This window comes from Ornithorhynchus anatinus, chromosome 8 (assembly GCF_004115215.2).
Source record: "Ornithorhynchus anatinus isolate Pmale09 chromosome 8, mOrnAna1.pri.v4, whole genome shotgun sequence".
Classification (NCBI taxonomy): domain Eukaryota; kingdom Metazoa; phylum Chordata; class Mammalia; order Monotremata; family Ornithorhynchidae; genus Ornithorhynchus; species Ornithorhynchus anatinus.
The window spans coordinates 58256974-58277078 of NC_041735.1; the positions used below are offsets into that span (position 1 = coordinate 58256974).

At 40.4% G+C, this 20105-nt stretch overlaps 1 protein-coding gene across 2 annotated transcripts in view; it reads right to left on the reverse strand.

Moving 5' to 3' along the window:
* Positions 1-761: 761 nt before the first annotated feature.
* Positions 762-20105, reverse strand: part of KLHL7 (kelch like family member 7) — a 37149-nt gene continuing 17805 nt past the window's right edge. The window contains exons 5-12 of one of the 2 annotated variants that reach the window (XR_003761532.2): positions 18503-18678; positions 16699-16873; positions 14557-14699; positions 11508-11748; positions 7193-7394; positions 5815-5912; positions 2865-3616; positions 762-2008 (exon numbers count right to left, since the gene is read on the reverse strand). Coding sequence is in view for 1 of the 2 variants with exons in the window: in XM_029070742.2 (XP_028926575.1) it covers positions 3333-3616; positions 5815-5912; positions 7193-7394; positions 11508-11748; positions 14557-14699; positions 16699-16873; positions 18503-18678 (1319 nt within the window). In the remaining variant the exon portion in view is untranslated. Of the gene's footprint in view, positions 3617-5814; positions 5913-7192; positions 7395-11507; positions 11749-14556; positions 14700-16698; positions 16874-18502; positions 18679-20105 lie in introns of both variants that reach the window. The other variant, XM_029070742.2, reaches the window with a different exon arrangement.

Here is a 20105-nt window from a genome sequence, read left to right on the forward strand (position 1 = left end):
TTTTGAGTGGAGAGTCCCCGAGCACTTGAAAATAATACGACCAATAGAGCTGGACTGTCCTGTTGGGAAACTGAGATAATCTCAGTGAGCTGTGCCCACATGGGCCCATCCGGCTACGTCGCTGGCCTTGAGAAACGGAGCTGGCAATGATTTAATAATAATGGTACTTTTTAAGTGCTTACTATGTGCCAGGCACAGTTCTAAGCGCTGGGGTAGATAAATGTTAAGCAGACTGGACCTGGTCCCTATCCCTCTTAGGGCTCACTCTTACAGATGAGGTAACTGAGGCCCAGAGAAGTGAAGTGATCCGCCCAAGGTCACACAGCAGATAAAATGTTGGTATTTGTTAAGCGCTTACTATGTGCAGAGCACTGTTCTAAGCGCTGGGGTAGACACAGGTAATCAGGTTGTCCCACGTGAGGTTCACAGTCTTAATCCCCATTTTACAGATCAGGTAACAGGCACAGAGAAGTTAAATGACTTGCCCACAGTCACACAGCTGACAAGTGGCAGAGCCTGAATTCAAACTCATGACCACTGTTTCCCAAGCCCGTGCTCTTTCCACTGAGCCAAGCTGCTTCTCCAGAGGCTGGTAGTTCAGGCTCTGGACCACTCTAGATCCTCTAAGGAGTAGCGCCGGAGTAACAGTTAGAAAGAAGGACGTCCACTCCTCTAACCCCTCTCCTGACTCCCCTCCTCACCCAAAGCACAAATTCCCTCACACTGGGGATTTAACTGATACATTTTTCAGTTAGTCCAACTCTGGTGATCAGTTTATTTGTAAGACAAATGATAACGGTTAGGTACTACAGTAAAAACCTCACCACTTTAGTCTAATGGAGACCACATCCAGTACAAAGTAGTGGAGAGTCCAAATTTTAGAAGTTTCATAACCCAACTTTATTTCAGTATTGTGTGGGTACCTCTGTCTCTAATGTTCTCTTTGAATGTTTACAGGGCAGCTGGGAGGATAAGGATCTTCTGTCTCTTCCTCTACCACTCACACCTCCTTCACCCTACCCCCTGCAATCATCTTGTGGTCGGTTGGTAGGGGTTTCTTAATCAGAGAACATCAAAAGGTTACACTTTTCACCAAAACCTTCCTTCTCTGGGAGCAGTACAGCAGGTAAAGGGAGGAAGCAGTGGCTAAGCACACTGTCAAAATGATAAAAAGAATTCTGGACTGGAGAGGTACATATTAATGAGATTTTGCTGTCCTGCAAGAGAAAGTTGTTCTAACGAAAACAATTACTGGCCCCCAAGCCCCACTGAGGTATTTTGACCACTTGCCATTAACAACTTTTCAGAATAGTTCAGATACTGAATATAAACACAAGTTTGTATACATTTAAGATTTACCACCATACACTTGCTGACTGCATAAAACGAAATGAGGAAAAAAGTACATTGCAAACTACATCAAAACAGCCTCCATAGAACACTTGCTATAAAAAAATAACAGGCAAATATGAGATAGCATATTTCATCGGTATGCAAAACAAGTATATCATGTCAAGACCCCTAGCAGCTGAATAACTTCATATAGAAGATTGTTCTAAACTGTGTGATAGTACACAGGAATACATTCAATATAAATTAACTGATAATCTGGTTAAGAAAAAACAAGCAGTTGAAAAAACATTTCACTGGTGTACAATTCAAAACCCTATGTAAGTACTGGTATACTTGATGATGATATTCTTTTTTTATTTCTAAAAGATTTCAGATTATCAATACAAGAAGAAAACCATGAACAAAATAGAAAAATGTTGCTTCACAAATTTAAAAATAACAGAGTAACTATAAAACTGATTCAATATTGCCATCTCAGAAAAGGCAAAATTGAACCTGGGCTTTTCACATTAAAATATATGTCAGATCTCCAATACTCCTATGGGAGATACTCCTATATCAGATTAGAATATGGATAAGCTAAAGTTTTCATGTTCCATGTAGTAGTAAAATGTAAAGGGTGAAGCAGGTAGAACACTTTTCCCACTAATTCTTCCTGGAAAAAAATATTGAGAGCACAATTAATGAGGCATTTTGGTAAACTTTTTAGTTTTGTCACCCAGGGGACAATAAAAATAACATCCATTAAGAAGGCAGAAACTCTTGGAAGTTGACCTTTGGATAGGATAAATCTCAGATATTTTCCATCTGAAGAAAATTTAGTTTAACTTCTTTTGACGCTCAACGTTGACAATGATTCAAATATTAGGGCTAGTTTTATAATCTTTAGATTATAGTACTTTTTAATACACATATTTCAGTCTTCATATGTTTTTACTGGATCAAAGTATCAGAGATGCAGAAGTCTATTTAAATCAATGAGTTAAGCATTGTATTTGAGTGCATTGTCTTTTCATAGTAATATAAGAGAGCGAAAGACTGAAAATTCTGAATGCTGAATAGAGCAGGTAGAAGGGATTAGAAAACTAAACAAGCATACAAAAGACAGAGGCCCAGAGGATGGCCAAGAAAGATATTCAAAGATTATGCAGGAGGATTTGGTAAAAGAGTAAAAAGAAGAAAAGAAAATGAAAGACGAGACTAGTCTGAAAAATGAGAAGAATGGGAAGAGCGCTATTCTTTGTTACATGAGGCATATTCATTATTGTGGAAATTGATAATGGATAAAAGGAGAGTAGAGTAGAAAGGAAGTAAGTGGCTCTGAATGTACTAAGTGCAAAATTGGATTAACATTGTTCCCGAATTTTGTTTGTAAGACTATTTTTTGTGTCCAGGTTTGGGCTTCATGTAATTCAATACATTTGAAGACGAAGCAAATTCTGCAGTGCTCCCAAGTATACTAATCACAGAGCTAGAATTATGGAAGAATTCAAATGCATCTTAACACTAACCTGAAAAACTTCTGCTCTTTCCATCTCAGATCTTACTGGAGCAAGAACTGAAAAATCACATCAATCTTCACAGTGGTTCCATGACAGTTAAAGATGGGAACTAGAGTCTGCCAGTAACCCAATATTCCACCTCTTTTACTGTCCTATAGCCGAACTGTTGAAAGTGAATACAGAATTTTTCAGCATTTCGTTCATGCTTTTACCCAATACTTACAATTTGGGAGGATTTTTTTTTTGCTGCTTTTTGGTACATGACTCCTATATTTCTGGATACTAGTGGTCTGATGAAATATTGTCTTTTAAAACTATCAAGCAGATTTAAGAAAACCCACATAAAATAAATACACATATTTTATAAGGATTTTGCATCATTTTAAAAAGACTTTGTAACAAAAATGTTGGAGAAAAGCACTGGTGGCCATATTTTTCGGAGTCTCTGGAGAGGATCTTGGGGTTTCCTCCATTTTCTCATGTTTCTAGGGTCTCTTCATTTGCTCCGCAAGTATCAACGACACAGATTAAACAGCTCGTGACTGGGAAAGCCCGAACTTTGGAGTTGGCTACCCATTTGTCCGTTTCAGTATTGTACTCAAGGATGTGCCCTAAGCGACCCACGCCCTGAAAACCAGCCAGGACGTAAACGGTGGATCCAACGGCTGCACATTTCACTGTGACACCCTTCCACGGCATTGGTGATACCATCTTCCACTCATTCAATTTAATATCATAATATTCCACATTGTCAAGTCCACCTTAAAAGGAAGGAAACCAATCATGAGTTTACAGTCAATAAAACTAACAAGCTGGAACCCCCAGATTTTTAACATTATTCACTTGGGAACTGCAGGGGGACTGCATTTTGCATCTGACCCATATCCATGCAGAAACACTAATAATCTGACCCAGCCTGCCAGGGGATACCATGGATCGGATGGCAAATTGTGAAAATACAGGTCTTTATACCAGGGGATTTCAGAAAGGATTTGAGTCTTCGAGGGAGAAGGAATGCTTGGGAAGTATAAGTGGCCACTCTGCCCATCAGTGCATCGGACCTACGCTGGGGAAAGGAAGAGAATTAAGTGGAGTTGGACTGTAAGATCGTTGAGGGCAGGGAATGTGTCTATGGTTATACTGAACTCTCTCCCAAGCGCTAAGTACGATGCTTTACAAACAGTAAGTGCCCTATGAGAACAACCGACTGAATGAATGAGTCCACGGCAGAATTTGCCAGCATAGATGTACTAATTACCCAACTTGACCTACAACTGTTGATCTTTATTGGGAATCATAAAGATTGAATGAAATTCCATTCACAAATGTCCCAGGAAAGGGTTGGGGTAGCCCAGTTCTCCCTGGACCACTTTGGCCTCAGTATTTAGGGTCTTCTGTCCTAGATTGGAGATGGATGTCCATCAGGCAGAGGTTATCTCAGATGGCACAGTGGAGGTTAGGGCCTGAGAGGGGAAGGTAGCCAGCCAATCAAATATGGTCTCAATCTGATCATGGGTGGAAAAATGATGATCCCAACAGGGTGATCAGATTTACAGGAAAAAAACAAATAATAAAAAGCATCACATCGACTCTGCCATTAGACCTCGAACACCAAATTAAGCTTCGGGAATTGTTCATCCAAATTTAAACCCAGAGTCTACAGAAAAACTTTACTTGGCATGCTTGGGGAATGGGAAGTTCCAGTTAGACAAATACTGACTACTTGTTTTGCTGTCTGTCCCCCCAACTTTTAGACTGTGAGCCCGTTGTTGGGCAGGGAGTGTCTCTATCTGTTGCCGAACTGTACATTCCAAATGCTTAGTACAGTGCTCTGCACACAGTAAGTGCTCAATAAATATGACTAAATAAATGAATGAAATATGCTGGTCATCCAGTAGTCAGCAAGGGAATGTGTATAATTACACATATGGCTCCAAGCACAGACCCAGGACAGTCTGCAGAGAGCGAGAGGACAGTTTGCTAATCATGTAAATAGAAGAGTAAAATGCTATATTTTGCAAATTTCTCACATGGACCCAAGAAAAGTCCCTCTGAAGACCCAGGAAAGTCTGCAAGGAGCAGCCAACACACTGACCCACGTCTCTCTGTGGGACATTTGGGAATTAGAGTAGGCCTGCTGACTGATTTATTTACCAAACAGCCTGCAGGGAAAGAAAGTGTGCTTGAGCTCTTGACAGATGTGCAAATATCTTGAAGATGGAGGGACACAAGAAGGTAGAGGGAGCTCAGGGTGATCTGAATCTAATCAGGTAAGCAGAATTTTTTGCAAATGCCCCAGGGAGGCTGCATACTCACTGAGGAGGATTGGAGCATTGTAAACTCTTTCTGGACAAGGTATCAATTGCTCAATGAAATTTATTGAGCACCTACTGGGTGCAGAAAAGTGTACTGAGCACTTGAGAGAGCACAATACAACAGAGTTGAAAGACACGCTTCCTGCCCACAAGGAACTCTCAGTCTAGAGGATCAATCGTCCCAGTTTGCCAAAGTTTGGAGGCTTTTCGAGATGGCCGTCCTTAGGATTTTCTGCTTGGTACAATGCCAATCATTCAATTTTTATTAAATTTTATAAAAGGGCAGAACAAGGGACTAAAATATTGCTCTTTTCCCAGCCTTTTACTCTCGCACCTCCTTAACTACTATGAGTTTAGCTACAAAACCCAAAGCAAACTGCATACAGTTGAATAGGACTTGAGCCCTCCCTCAGGCTTTGATCTCTAAATTGGAGTGCAATTGCTTTAGTCAGGTGATTAGGGGTGAACTGCTAATATCCGGGCTTGCAGTTCCCAGAAATGGCAATAGCAGCTGAAGTAGTTAATGTCATATGTGTTTCATTCACTTGAACAAAAAAGACACTTCAGCTATTGGGAGAGAAAGAAAGACACAGGTAGGTACAAAATTCCTGGGCAAGCTAAAAAAATTTAAAAAAGTCAGATACCTAAACCATTTTGGCCACCCACAGCAAATATCTTGTCCTTTACAAACACGAGTCCATGGTTTTTCCTGGCTTCAATCATTGGACACAGCTCAGTCCACCTGATACGAAAAAATAAATACTTCAGAGTTCATTTCAATTGTTTTTTTTTACATATAGGAATACAGGAGGGGAAAAAAGTCCCTTTCTGATAATATAAGGGTGATGTCAGATTAAGTATTTAATTCATTGTAATATTATGTTATTTTAAGTTTCTAATTAATAAAAAACAACACTGACCTACCTGCCCAGCTGCTAACTGAAGAGCTGCCAGGTGCCCAATGCAAAATAACTTAAATTCAATTACCAACAAATTCAAATTGGCTATATTCCCATCAAAATCTCAATTGTGGAAAAACATCATTATTAGGGCTTAGAGTGAGAATCAGCGATAAGAACTTACACTGTGAGCTCTGTGTGGGACAGGGACTGTATCTGATCTGGTTATCATGTATCTAACCTAGAACGGCCTAATGGAAAGAACAGCACCGGGGAGTCAGAGGACCTGGGTTCTAATCACGCCTCTACCACTGGTCTGCTATGTGATCTTGGAAAATCACTTAACTTCTCTTGCCTTTTGACCCCAGTATCTCACATGCCGACTCCCAAGCCCATCCCCAGGCGATGGTACTTCAGTGACCTCATCTGTAAAATGGGGATTATGACTGTGAGGCCCCTGTGGGACATGGTCTGTGTCCAACCTGATTACCCTGTATCTATCCCAGCTCTTAGTACAATAGCTGGCGTGTAGTAAGTGCTTAACAAATACCATAAAAAACAAAGAAGAAATGCCATTATCATTAGTGCAATAGGTTTAAGGTAGACTATAAGGGTAAAGATAGGTAGGTCAAGACTACAGTTAGATGTTGATTAGTCCAGTTATAGAAGGTAATCAGGTTGTCTCGCATGGGGCTGAGAGTTCTTTATCCCCATTTTATGGATGAGGTAACTGAGGCACAGAGAAGTTAAGCAACCTGCTCCAAGGTCACACAGCAGACAAGTGGCGGAGTTGGGATTAGAACCCACGTCCTCTGACTCCCAAGCCTGGGCCCTTGCCAATAGGCCACACTGCTTCTCTACTAACTGCTGATTGATTTGTCAAGTCACCCATGGTAGTTTGGTCTTTCAATCATTTGCCCTCTGATAAATGCTATTTGGATCTGTTACTCACTGCTGCTATTCATACTGGTTTTTTTTTTCTTTCTCCCCTAATTTCACGGTGGACTCCAAACCTGTTTCAATCCCCTTGGAGCAATTTAAAATGAGATGTGGGAGGAGAAGAGCTCACTTTGTCAGTGAGCTTTAATAATGCTAACCGCATAATTTTTTTTTTTATACATACGTCTCCGTTGCCGGATCATATACTTCACAGGAATTCAAGACTCGTCCGGAAACATTGTTCCCCAAACTTCCACCACAAACGTAGATGAGGCCATTGGCTTCCACCATCCCGTGACTGCACCGCTGAGTCAGCATGCAGGGTTTTGTGTGCCAACTTTCAGTTCTTGTATCGTAACATTCGAACAGATACAAAGCTGAGTTTCCTTTAAAAGAAAGAGTCCGTAAGATTGATCTCATGCAATTATTTCTGTGCTTGCAATGTGTTTTAAATGTCACCACTTGTGTGGTAGCATTTACCTACTCTAATGCTGAATGCCTGTGCACCTGCACAAATTTTTTTCTGACACCATGGTGCTCTGTGTATCCAAACAGGCTTGTGTTGTTGAACAAACGTTTCTGAATAACATTCTAGCCAAAACACATTCTGAAAGCACTTGTTAGAGCAAAATGGAGTGAACCTGTGATAGGTACTTCATTTTAATATTGTAACTTTGGCTAAACCAGAGGTGCCAATTTTTCATTTTGATCATGGGGACAAAAATAATAATGTTGGTATTTGTTAAGCGCTCACTATGTGCAGAGCACTGTTCTAAGCGCTGGGGCAGATACAGGGTAATCAGTTTGTCCCACGTGAGGTTCACAGATAATCCCCATTTTACAGATGAGGTAACTGAGGCACAGAGAAGTTAAGTGACTTGCCCACAGTCACACAGCTGACAAGTGGCAGAGCTGGGAGTCGAACCCATGACCTCTGATTCCGAAGCCCACGCTCTTTTCACTGAGTAGGGATTGTGTGGGTGGGAGAAGAATGAGAATTGGGAGGAGACAGACTTCTAAAAGCAACAGGTCAGAAAGCCACCCATATGGGGGTCTATTCAGCCCTGACCGGAAGTGCTCAGTAGAGAAGCAGCGTGGCTCAGTGGAAAGAGCCGGGCTTTGGAGTCAGAGGTCATGGGTTCAAATCCCAGCTCGGCCACTTGTCAGCTGTCTGACTTTGGGCAAGTCACTTCACTTCTCTGTGCCTCAGTTCCCTCATCTGTAAAATGGGGATTAAGACTGTGAGCCCCACGTGGGACAACCTGATTCCTCTGTCTACCCCAGCGCTTAGAACAGTGCTCGGCACATAGTAAGCGCTTAACAAATACCAACATCATCATCATCAAGTCTTGTCAGAGACTTGGGATAAGAAGGTCTGTGGGATTCAGTTCAAAAAAACACTGGGGTGATTGCCCCCAGAGCTCCTGTGGAGTGGGTACCTATGGGCAATACAATCCTTTGGACTTTTGGAAAAACTATGGATTTCCCTCTTTTGGATGAATCTGAGGTTGGGCTTACACATCCCATGGCCTCTCTATGGAAGCTGCAGAACCATGAATGTACCCAGGGATGCAACAGAAAATCACTATCTTTTGATCAGGATATGTATGTTTGAGTTTTAGATCTGTCATTAATTGTATGACCAGATATCGCTGGCAGTGTCTCCACCTATAAGAGGCAATAAGGCCTACTCTTCTACCTGCCTGAGAGCATGAAATCCTGTGAGGAGTACATGTCTCTCCACTCCTCAAAAACTTCCAGTAGTTACCCACTCACCTTTACATCAAACTCCTTTAAAGACACTATTAGTTTTAAAGGACTTTAAAGTCACTATCAGTACTTGGGTGAAATGCAATGAATGTATTAAGTGCTTGGGAGAGGAATTGCATCTGACCCGATTAACTTGCTACTTATCTTATTAACTGATTTTCTTACCTAAGCACTTACCCCAGTGCTTAGATCAGGGCTTGACATTTAATAAATGTTTAAGTACCATAATCATCATCAAGTGTGAAACAAAAATGACATGTTCCCTGCCTAGAGGGAACTTCCACTTTAATGGAGAGATCAGTCAGTTCAATTCACACTGAACACAGAAATGCTAAGGCAATATAAAAAGAAATACAAACCTCCTGGAGAGGGATGATGGGTTTTTATAAGCCCAGTTTTCAATCCAGGTTCTTCCCAAGCTCATTTTCTCACTGCACCTATAATTTCTGGCTGATGATCTTCCTTCTGTTGGGAACTCACCCCGACTTCAACTCTGTCAGGCCACAATTTTCCCCATCCTCTAAAATCCCACCTCCTAAGGGCTTGCTTCACTAAGATTTCATTTTCCTTAGGTCACACCATTTGCCTGCTGTGTGCCCTTGGGCAAGTCACTTTATTTCTCTGTGCCTTAGCTAACTCATTTGTAAAATTGGGATTGAGGCTGTGAGCCTCAGGTGGGACAGGGACTGTGTCCAACCCAATTTACTTGTATCCATCCTAGCACTTAATACACTGCCTGACACATAGTGAGCATTCAACAAATACTATTATCAAGTGCTTAGAACAGTGCTCTGCACACAGTAAGTGCTCAATAAATATAACTGAATGAATAATTACTATCTCAGCAATTTTTCCCTCTACTTCTTAATGTCTTTTTGTACATACTGTTTCACAATCTACATGAGTATTTCTTCCTCTTATTTAATAATAATTGTGGTATTTGTTAAGCACTTAACTATGTGCCAGGCACTGTACTAAGCCCCAAGGTGGATACATGTAAATAGGTTTGGACACAGTCCCTGTCCCATGTGGGCCTCACAGTCTCTAAACCCATTCCACAGATGAGGGAACTGAGGCCCAGAGAAGTGAAGTGACTTGCCTAAGGTCACAAAGCAAATAAGTGGGCGATCCGAGATTAGAACTCCTGACCTCCTGACTCCCAGGCCCATTTTCTATCCACTCCGCCATGATGCTTTGGTTAGATTCGGGCTCCGTGTGGGCAGGGATTGATCATCTTTTATTGAACTCTCTCCAGCACTCAGTGTAGGCACACAGTAGGTCCTCAATAAATACCACTGATTGATGGAACAGTCACAACAGCAACAGGGGCAGCCTCCTGACAGTTCTAAAAGTTGAGATGGCCTCAAATTGTTGCTGGGTTTTCAATCCAATCTGGCTGAAGCAGGGGCTGATCAGAGTTCCAGTTTGGGTGGGAACCTCCGCAGCAGCTTCACACTACTTCTCCCTCCTCACTCTACACCTATCTGTTGAAGGTCTAAGAGGAGCGGAAGGAAACAACATATGGAGGAAAATACCTCAAAAATCTCGCTGGTTTCTTTCTTAAAGAAGGAAGCTCTTAAACACCACTGTGGAAGGGTGTGTTTATTTTCTCCTTATTTGTAAGAAGTATTTTAAGGTGGTAAGTTCACCTGACTGAATCTAAAGGAGATGTTGACTATTTTGAAGAAAAAAAATTCAAAGTCAGCATTTAAATTAGACATGGAAGTTAATCTGTGATTTATTATGCAAGGATGGAATCACTTTTTATATTTGTTATACTGGGTGGCAATATCTGCCATCTACTTAGTATCTGCCATGTAAAGCCTGCTTTAAAGTGCCTAGTAAAACAGGCGCTCGAAGGTCACAACAACCTATCAAAGAAGGAATACTTCAGATAATAACAATTTTGATCGGTTCTTCTGTTTACTTCTACTTGCTGCTGGCAGGACTAAGTGACCCACTCAAACCTATACTACTCACGGGAAGTCATTCTGGACAAATACTTGGTGCTTTTTTTTTTGGATCTGTATCAAAACTTCAAAGGCACTAAAAGAAAAAGATTGCCTGTGTAAATCTTAAGACAGAATTTAACTATAATTTTAGTTGCTCTTAACTGCTTCTAAACACAGATTCCTTTCTATCAGAATAATTTATTGAGTGCTTATTATGTGCAGAGCACCGTACTTAGTGCTTGGGTGAGTACAATAGAACAATTAGCAAATGCGTTCCCGCCCACGGCCCACAACGAATTTACAGTTTAGAGGAAAAATGAATGTTCTAATTGGGGACAATTTTCTTAAAAAACACAAAAATCATTTCCTTAAAGGAGGAGTATAAACCATATTATATCAAAAAAAATTGGTGAGAAAACCAGGCTTACCCACCATTTCACAAAACTTAGCAAAATTCTTACACAGTCTTGATTACTGTTGCGCCTAGTAACTATTTTTATTACCAAGACTGAATCTAAACTAAACTCTAACTCCCCTAGTACTCAGGACAATGCTCCTTAGTCCGAAAGCTTCCTGGTCATGATGGTGTGATGGCAGTCTCACATCAAAAAGTTTACTTCTGAGGAAGTGTTTATTCTAAACCTGTGAATTATTTTCTGTGCAAATGACATCAACAACTAATGTAATCTACCAAGTTTCTGCTACAAGGAAGTTCTGCATCTCACTTGAAAATATTCCCTACACCATAAAGAGGAAGTCTTAAAATCCATCACTTACCCACTTCTGAACCTCCAGATGTATAAATTTTGCCTTCAGCAGCACAGGCTGCAAGGCTATCTCGAGGCGTTGGTGGTCCAAGTTTGGAATACCAGCTATCTTTCACTACATTGTAGCAGTCCATTCGTTTTATAGGGAAGAGTTGAGAACCACCCAATATGTAAACGACATTGTCCCAAAAGACACAAGCAGCATCTCTACGTTTTTCAAAAGGGCAGCGGATGTCTGTCCAGCTGTAATCCTAGAAAACACAGAATGGGAGGCTTCCAGTAAGGGAGAAGTGTTGATAAAATTGGCTCATAACCGGAATACTTTCAATCAAGGGTAATTATTGAGTGCCTAGTCAGTCAAGGATATATATTGACTGCTTACTGTGTGCAGAGCACTATACTAACTGCTTGGGAGAACACGATACAACAGAATTAGCTGCCACATTTCCTGCCCACACTGAGCGTACAGTCAGGGAGCGGGGGGGTGGGTGGGGTGGGAGACATCGATATAAATAATTTATAATATATAATTTAAAGATATGTATGTAAGTGCTGTGGGGCTGGGGAGACTATCAAATGTCCAAAGATCACAGATCGTTGAAGGGCGAGTACAGTCAGTTCTTCCAAAACATATGTTTTCATTCTGAGTTTGGGAAAAAATGGGATTTACTTTTGTGCCTGTCTCTCTTGCTAGGCTGAAAGCTTCTTGTTGGCAGAAGTCATGTCTACTAACTGTTGTACTTGCTAAAGCATTTAATACAGAGCTTTGCACACAGTAGGTGTACAAAGAAAATTACTGATTGATCTCAACTGAAAGAATTACAGAATGTTCTTTCAATGGTGGCTTTTCTATGTGGGTGGAACAAGGTTTTATTTAGAGAAAACTTTGAGTGGGTGTGGGGTATCAGAGCATAAGTTCCATAATGTGAGCTTTCCTTAATCAATGGTATTCATTAAGCACTTACTATGTGCAGAGCACTGTTCTAAGCTCTTGGGAGAGTACAAGAGAATGAATTAGAGGACACATTTCCCTACCCAAGGTCACACAGCAGACAAGTGACTGAGCTCGTTGTGGGCAGGAATGTGTGTCTGTAGTAAGGCTGGAAGGGGGTAAAGGAAATGTCTCCCCCAGATTCTTAACTGCCATTTTTCTAGGCTTCAACTGACTTTTCCCACCCTAGTTAGGCCAAAGTACATTAAAATACAATATTTACTCACATAATTGTCTCCACCACATAATGTGTGAGGAAGAGAGGGGTCAGAACACATGAATGGTGCTCCAGATGGGGAGTTGCTTTATTGAGACAAGCCCATTTGGGGTAAGAAGAGAAGTGAGGTGAATTCACTGAGTGCCCACTGTATGCAGCAGGGGATTTTCAAATACTCTCTTAACTTTCGCTTCCTTTTTCCCTCCTTTTTTCTTTTTTTTTCCCACCTGCTTCCCTCACTGCTAAACTCCTTACTATTATACTTGATTCCCCAGGCAATAGCCCCTCTCTGTTTTTAGGTTGCAAAAATTATGCCAAAAGTAGCATAGTTATGCAAGTAAATATGGCACTATGAGTTTCAATACTGAATAAAAAACCTTTGCTCCCTCTGGAACTCTGGATGGATTTCAAAAAAAGAGTTAAAGATTTCACTGTCACAGTCTGGAAGTCACATAATTTGAGAATCAACAATAGATTTCAACAATTTATTTGGGAGAACTAGAAAAAGATGCTGGAGAATCAAAACTATTGCTGATTATGGATTGAAGGAGTATTCTGGAATGCTGACAAAGACAATTCAGTTTCTTTTTTATTTTCAGTTTCTCCAGTTAGCCCTAATTCATTTCTCATCTTTCCACATCCCTAATACTTGCTGTTCAGCTGCTGTGTATTTCTGTGACATGCTTATGTACCAAATTTATGTTTTTCCTATATCCCTTAAGAGATTTTAAACTCTGAGAATGGGGACTACTTTTTTACAACTTCCCAAAGTAAAATGTCCTATAATGATAATCCACTATGGCACAAATAAATCATAGGTGGTGAGTTTGTGTATTGACTAATCGTGGCGCAGTGGAAAGAGCACGGGCTTTGGAGTCAGGGCTCATGAGTTCGAATCCCGGCTCTGCCACTTGTCAGCTGTGTGACTGTGGGCAAGTCACTTCCCTTCTCTGGGCCTCAGTTCCCTCATCTGTAAAGTGGGCATTAAGACCGTGAGCCCCACGTGGGACAACCTGATTCCCCTGTGTTTACCCCAGCGCTTAGAACAGTGCTCTGCACATAGTAAGCGCTTAACAAATACCAACATTATTATACCTCACAGCACCCATTTATAATATCCATAATTAACAGAGCTTAGTACTTAATAAATACCATAAAAAATACCAAAAAAACTTGGCTACTAGAAAATTGAAAAAAGTCAATCTGACTTATTTGTCAAAAGTGATAAATGTTTATATTCAAATATTAGAATAATTTGGTAGCACCTAACTGGGGATTGCTAACCAAACTAAACTGCTTTAAAATGAATTTTTGCTAACCTTAAAAAGGGCTGTTGGAATTCTGCCAAAATACAGATGATAAGTCTTTATTCCAAAAATCAAGGGGTGTGGTATCTAACACAAAGTGTTTATTTTGGGAAAAACTGTTTATTATTTGTGTTTATCCACAAAGTGGTTTGAATTAAAAACTGGTTTCATGCATGGAGAAATTTCACAGTCAGTGATCAATTTATTGGCTGGGATTGATTTACTGGCTGGGAATGAGGCATGATTTGCTGCAGAAAAGAAAAACAGCCCTTCGATGATGCTGGTCTTAGGGCTAAAGTCTTCCTCAATAGGTGGCCAACGCTGTAACTCTCCTCACTCATCATTGCTTCCAAAAAATTTTCACACCTTTATTTTCTTAAATATAGGTGAGAGTACTGGTGAATACTGCACACAAGTTTGGTTATATCAATTAAAAAAGTGAGGAAAAACACCCACATAATTATATTCAAGTCTAGTTTTCAAAAATGCTAATACACAAACATTTGCAAAGATATAATGAGTGTTTTCCAGGAATGAGGTTTACCTTTGGATTAAAGTATCTACAGGACTGAGGCTGGGATCCTCCAAACAGGGCAATGCGATAATCGTGCTTTTTTCTTCGCGGTCGGGTGCCTTCTACCAACTCTTCCCGGTCTTCAGGAGAAAGTAGATGATATCTCATTCCACCTGTGAAAAGAAATACATAGACTTTCCAAGAACTTCTTGGGTTTTGCTCACTTTGCATGACAGTGGGCAAGTTACTTTTTTTTTTAAATGGTATTTTTTCAGTGCTTACTATGTGTCAGACACAACCTAATCAAGTTGGACACAGACCACGTCCCACCTGGGGCTCACAGTATTAATCCCCATTTTACAGATGAGGCAACTGAGGTATAGAAGTAAAGTGACTTGCCCAAGGTCACACAACAGACAAGTGGCAGAGCTGGGATTAGAACCCAGGCCCTCCTGACTCCCAGGCTTGTGCTCTTTCCACGCTGCTTCTCCTAACGCCTACTTAACCCTTCTTTGTCTCGATTTTACCATCCGATCAATGGGATAGAATTGCCTTCCAGAGTATTGATATCTGTCTCCCCAGCTCTAGACTCTGAGCTCGTTGTGGGTAGGGAATGTCACTGTTTTTTGTTATATTGTACTTTCAGTAAGCTCTGAACACAGTAAGCGCTCAATAAATGATTGAAAGAATAAATAGGGAGCATAAACGCTGCATCAAAAGCTGTGGCTTGTTTCACTCTAATAGTGCCACAGCTTGGAGCGTGACGTATGCTTTTCTCCCTTCAGCAGCTCATTTCCAGAAAACAACTGGGGGAGCAAGAACCATATAGCAATAGAGACTGTTTTTCTATTTAGTCTTTTGGCTGTGAAGAAACATGGATTAAGCCGAACATGGATACTGGCTGTGGAGCGGATGTCTAGGATAGAGGTTGACCATTAGCTGATTATTTAAATATGACGTAAACAATGATGGAGCCACCAAAAATGAACATTATAGCCCACATGCCCATGGACTAACTGAAATCACGGCAAGGTAATGGAAATCCACTATGGCACAAATAAATTATAGGTGGTGAGTTTTTAAAAGGACATGCTCTGTCTTCTTAGATGCCATGGGACTCTATTAAGGGAGGAGGGAGGAACTGAGTATTTGCTGCAGTCATTGACTAATATTTTGTCAGCCTAGAAATGGAAAATGATAGAATGACACGGAAAAGGGAAGGAAGGCACTGATAAACTTGGTAAGGGTCTGTGAAAACTTGATAAACTGAATAGAATCTGTGTAGAATAAATCATTTTTGAATACTAAAAAAATGTGACACCCCTTTTTTATCTTCAGCATTTTGAAACTTGTAGTTGTGAATACAGGTCTACTGAACTAAAACTGATCAGATACTTAAAAGGATTTCCATTGACTGATTAAAAAAAAAAATTTGATAAAGCTATTTTTAGTAGATCACTTCTGAAGTTTCAACATCTTCCATGTGGAGAGTCCAAGCTTGCATTTCAATATGATTTTGAAGCGGGGATAACAAAGTTGCTCAATTCTGCAGTACTATTTCTTACAATTTATGCATATTCTTTAAGAACAAGACGAGAATCAATAATATTGTTTCTCTGTGTAGCACCCCAAACTAAACACAATAAAGTTTGTAGATATGATCCCTGCTCTCAAGGATGGAAACAGACTATATTTTGGTAAATGCTCCAGAATATAACTTTTAAAAAAAGAGACAATGCTGTGGATTTATAAAACCAGAAAGAGCATTAAAGGATTAAACCACATAGGTAAAAATTTAGCTTCTCTCTCCAGATCTGGTTGCCTTTTCTAAAAGAGGGTGAGCAAAAGCAGGGCTTTAGGGCAGGATTTTAAGGGCAAGCACGAAATAAGCATTCAATAAGTACTAATGATTGTTTAAACACTTAATACATGCCTGTGGCAATGATGGTGGTGATGATGATGACAAGAAACAAAGATAAGACAGCACCAGAGTTTGATATTAAAAGGTTTTGGCTAATTTTAGTGTACATATTTCATCCTACTATTTCAAATGAAACCTCATTTCTCTTTTGATGCTTCTCATGGTTGGAAAAAGTTGGGTGTCCTTCACCTAAGACGACCACTTACCAAATAACCTTCTACTTCAAGTTAAATGGACATAAGACAACTTACTGATCACCATTTTAAGGCATTCGGGATTGTCTTGAATAAGTGGTTCAGCTTGTACCGTTTTACTTAAGAAATTCTTCGAGATAAGAGGAAATCTGACTTTTGCAAGGATATCAACCATATATGGCTGGCGGTTAGGTTCATCGTACTTCAGCCACCTGACTGCAGCATCGTAAACCTGCAGGCAAAAAAAAAGGGCAATATTTCTGCAACTGGCAGTGAAATTTTCCAGTTCTGAAAATTCCTCAAGTCCCTGTTCGCTTCAGATCATGACACACGATCACCATAACAATAATAATAACTGATACTAGTATTTGTTAAGCACTATGTGTCAAGCACTGATACACAGTGGATACAGCATGGGCCTGGGAGTCGGAAAGTCATGGGTTCTAATCCCGCCTCCACCACTTGTCTGCTGTGTGAACTTGGGCAAGTCGCTTCACTTCTCTGGGCCTCAGTTACCTCTTCTGCAAAATGGGGACTGAGACTGTGAGCCCCACATGGGACCGGGCCTGCGTCCAGCCCGATTTGCTTGTATCCACCCCAGTGCTTAATATAGTGCCTGGCACAGAGTAAGTGCTTAACAAATTCCGTAATTATGATTATTAAGCATACACAAGACAGAGCCAAGATAATCAGGTCCCACACTGTGCTCACTAAGTAGGAGGGAGAACACGTACTGAATCCCCATTCTGCAGATAAGAAAACCCTGGTCCTCTGACTCCCAGGCCCGTGCTCTTTCCACTAGACCACACGGCTTCTCAAGGGAAAATAGACTGTGATTAGACTGTGAGCCCGTCATTGGGCAGGGACTCTATCTGTTGCCGAACTGTACATTCCAAGCGCTTAGTACAGTGCTCTCTACATAGTAAGCGCTCAGTAAATACTACTGAATGAATGAAAAGGAAATAAATTATACTCAATTATATTTCTGAGTGAAATATTATCACTATCAATATTATCAAGACAGTTGGTCTCAACCCAAGTGGATGGGCTGCCTGCCTTCCTTATCTGCTTCGGGATAGCAGAGAAGCAGCGTGGTACAGTGGATAGACACAGGCCTGGGAGTCAGAAGGTCAAGGATTCTAATCCCAGCTCCACCACTTGGATACTGTATTACCTTGGGCAAGTCACTTCACTTCTCTGGCCTCAATTACTTCATCTGTAAAATGGGGATTGAGACTGGGAGCCCCACATGGGTTAGGGACTGTGTCCAACCCAATTTGCTTCTATCTACCCCAGGGCTTAGTACAGTGCCTGGCACATAGTAAAAGCTTAACAAATACCACAATTATTATTAATTATGATTATTATTTATTATAGCTCTAGCTAGAGAACTTTGACATTCCCCGTGGATTGGGCTGGCACCACCTTGTGGATTATGGCTCCAGTGACGTTCGGGAGAGTCGGCCAGCTGACCTGCATTCCTGAGGATTCAGCAGCCAGAGAAGACAAAGGCCCAAAGTCTCAGCTCCCGCCCAAGTGCCAGAGAATCGGTTCCTGGGTTGTGAGTTCACACTGACAGACGGCCCAGGCACCCTCTTACAGGAAGGCAATAAACAAGTATTTCCTCGAACCCAAATTACTGCAAACATAATTTCAATTATCACTTTTGAATTCCACAACTATTCTGATTATATACATCTGCCCTACTTTTTCCATGTGTATAGCTTGAATGCACTGAAATTTTAAATGGTAGCTCTAATGGTTGGGATCCTAATACACATTTTGACAATGTTCAGCATTTCTGTTGTGCTACTCCAGGAATACATTAATAAGAATTTGTCTAAGATATTGGGAAACTGACCTGATCCTCTGCTCTTACGGTCAATGTATCCTGGTTCAGAAGATGTGTTACCCGCTTAACATCAAGTTGCAGAAACTCATCTGTTTTGTAAACTTCAGTGAAGTGCTGATGAATGAAGTCATCTGCAGTTGCTTTCAACTCAGGACAGTCAAGGCACTCTGCAAGAACACTTATACCTAAACAGAGAAGGAAAAGAAAAAGTACAGTAGGAATCCAAAGACTGTCGGTGAAATAGGGGCAAATACTCTGGCATGTATTTCATAGCTCCAACTTATATTAACGCTTCAGAATAGATGCTCCAAGTTTTAAAATTCCACTGTGACCACTTATTTAATTAAAAGAAAGTATGACAATTCAGGTTAATAAATTCCATGTTTTAATCCTAGTCATGACACAGGTTTCATCTCTCTCTCTCTCTCTCTCTGTCTCTCTCTCACACACACACACACACACACACACGAGAGTGAGAGAGCAAAGAGAAGGTTTTTCCAGAGTTTCCATTGGAAAGTAGCACCTATGTGGCAATATTATTTTTATATGGACAACCCACAGCCTCTCAATGCTTTCCAGAGGGGCGAGTTAAAGAATTTTGGCTTGAATTTGTTTGAGATACAGTTTGGAGACTGTAAATGATTACAGTGATGATACAGTAAGGAAATTATTTAGCTGTTAAGTCTTGTCATGGGACCTAAAATTTTGAAAATACACTTTGTCAAGTTAATGCACTTATTAAGAGTACAATACAGAATCACTAGATATTAGAGAAAATAAGTGCAGAGGTACAAGTTATTGGAAGATTATAGTCAATTTATTTTACAAGGTTCGATATTTTTATCATTGTTATAAAAACAAGAGATGTTTATAGGATAAAAAAATTAAACTGGAAAGTTGAAACAACTGACAACTTAGATTCACCATTAAACTACAAAACACATTTTAGAATCCTAAAACTTTTCTTATGCCTACAAGATGAAAGACAAAATTGAAAAAGTTAAGGAAGACATGCTTATTATTTCACTTCCTTTAATTATGGCAATGGTGTTTCAGCACTTACTATGAACCAAGCACTGGACTAACTAATTTTAGAACTATTCTATAACCACTGTGATTTCACAGTCCATGGGAATAATTCTTATCTATTAAGAGTCTTCAGCAATTGGAAAACATATCTCATAACATAATCACATTTCAAGGGGCTGAATTGTATGATAGTTTAGCTTTATTTACTGCTGCGATTCAATCCATGCTGATTACTTTCCTCTTTTTAGCTACATCGCAACATATCAGATCGATCCATCCAATACAGTAAGTTCTCCTAAAACCCAAGGGTGCATTCTTGAAGATCTCATTAAGGAAAACCCATGCCATCAAACTCATTCTGTGTCCACTTTCATGTGCTTGTGTGTAACCTTTTCTCCTGATAGTGGCTTGGATCGTATTCAGACAGATGGGCATTGTTGGGAGAATGTTGCTTAATTTTGCCACCCCCTCTATCCAAAATGCATAGCAAAAATACAGGTTTTTAGCAGACATGATTGTGATACTGTTACAGTATATCTTAACATGATCACACAACCTTTGATTTACCCATGAACTTTCCTAC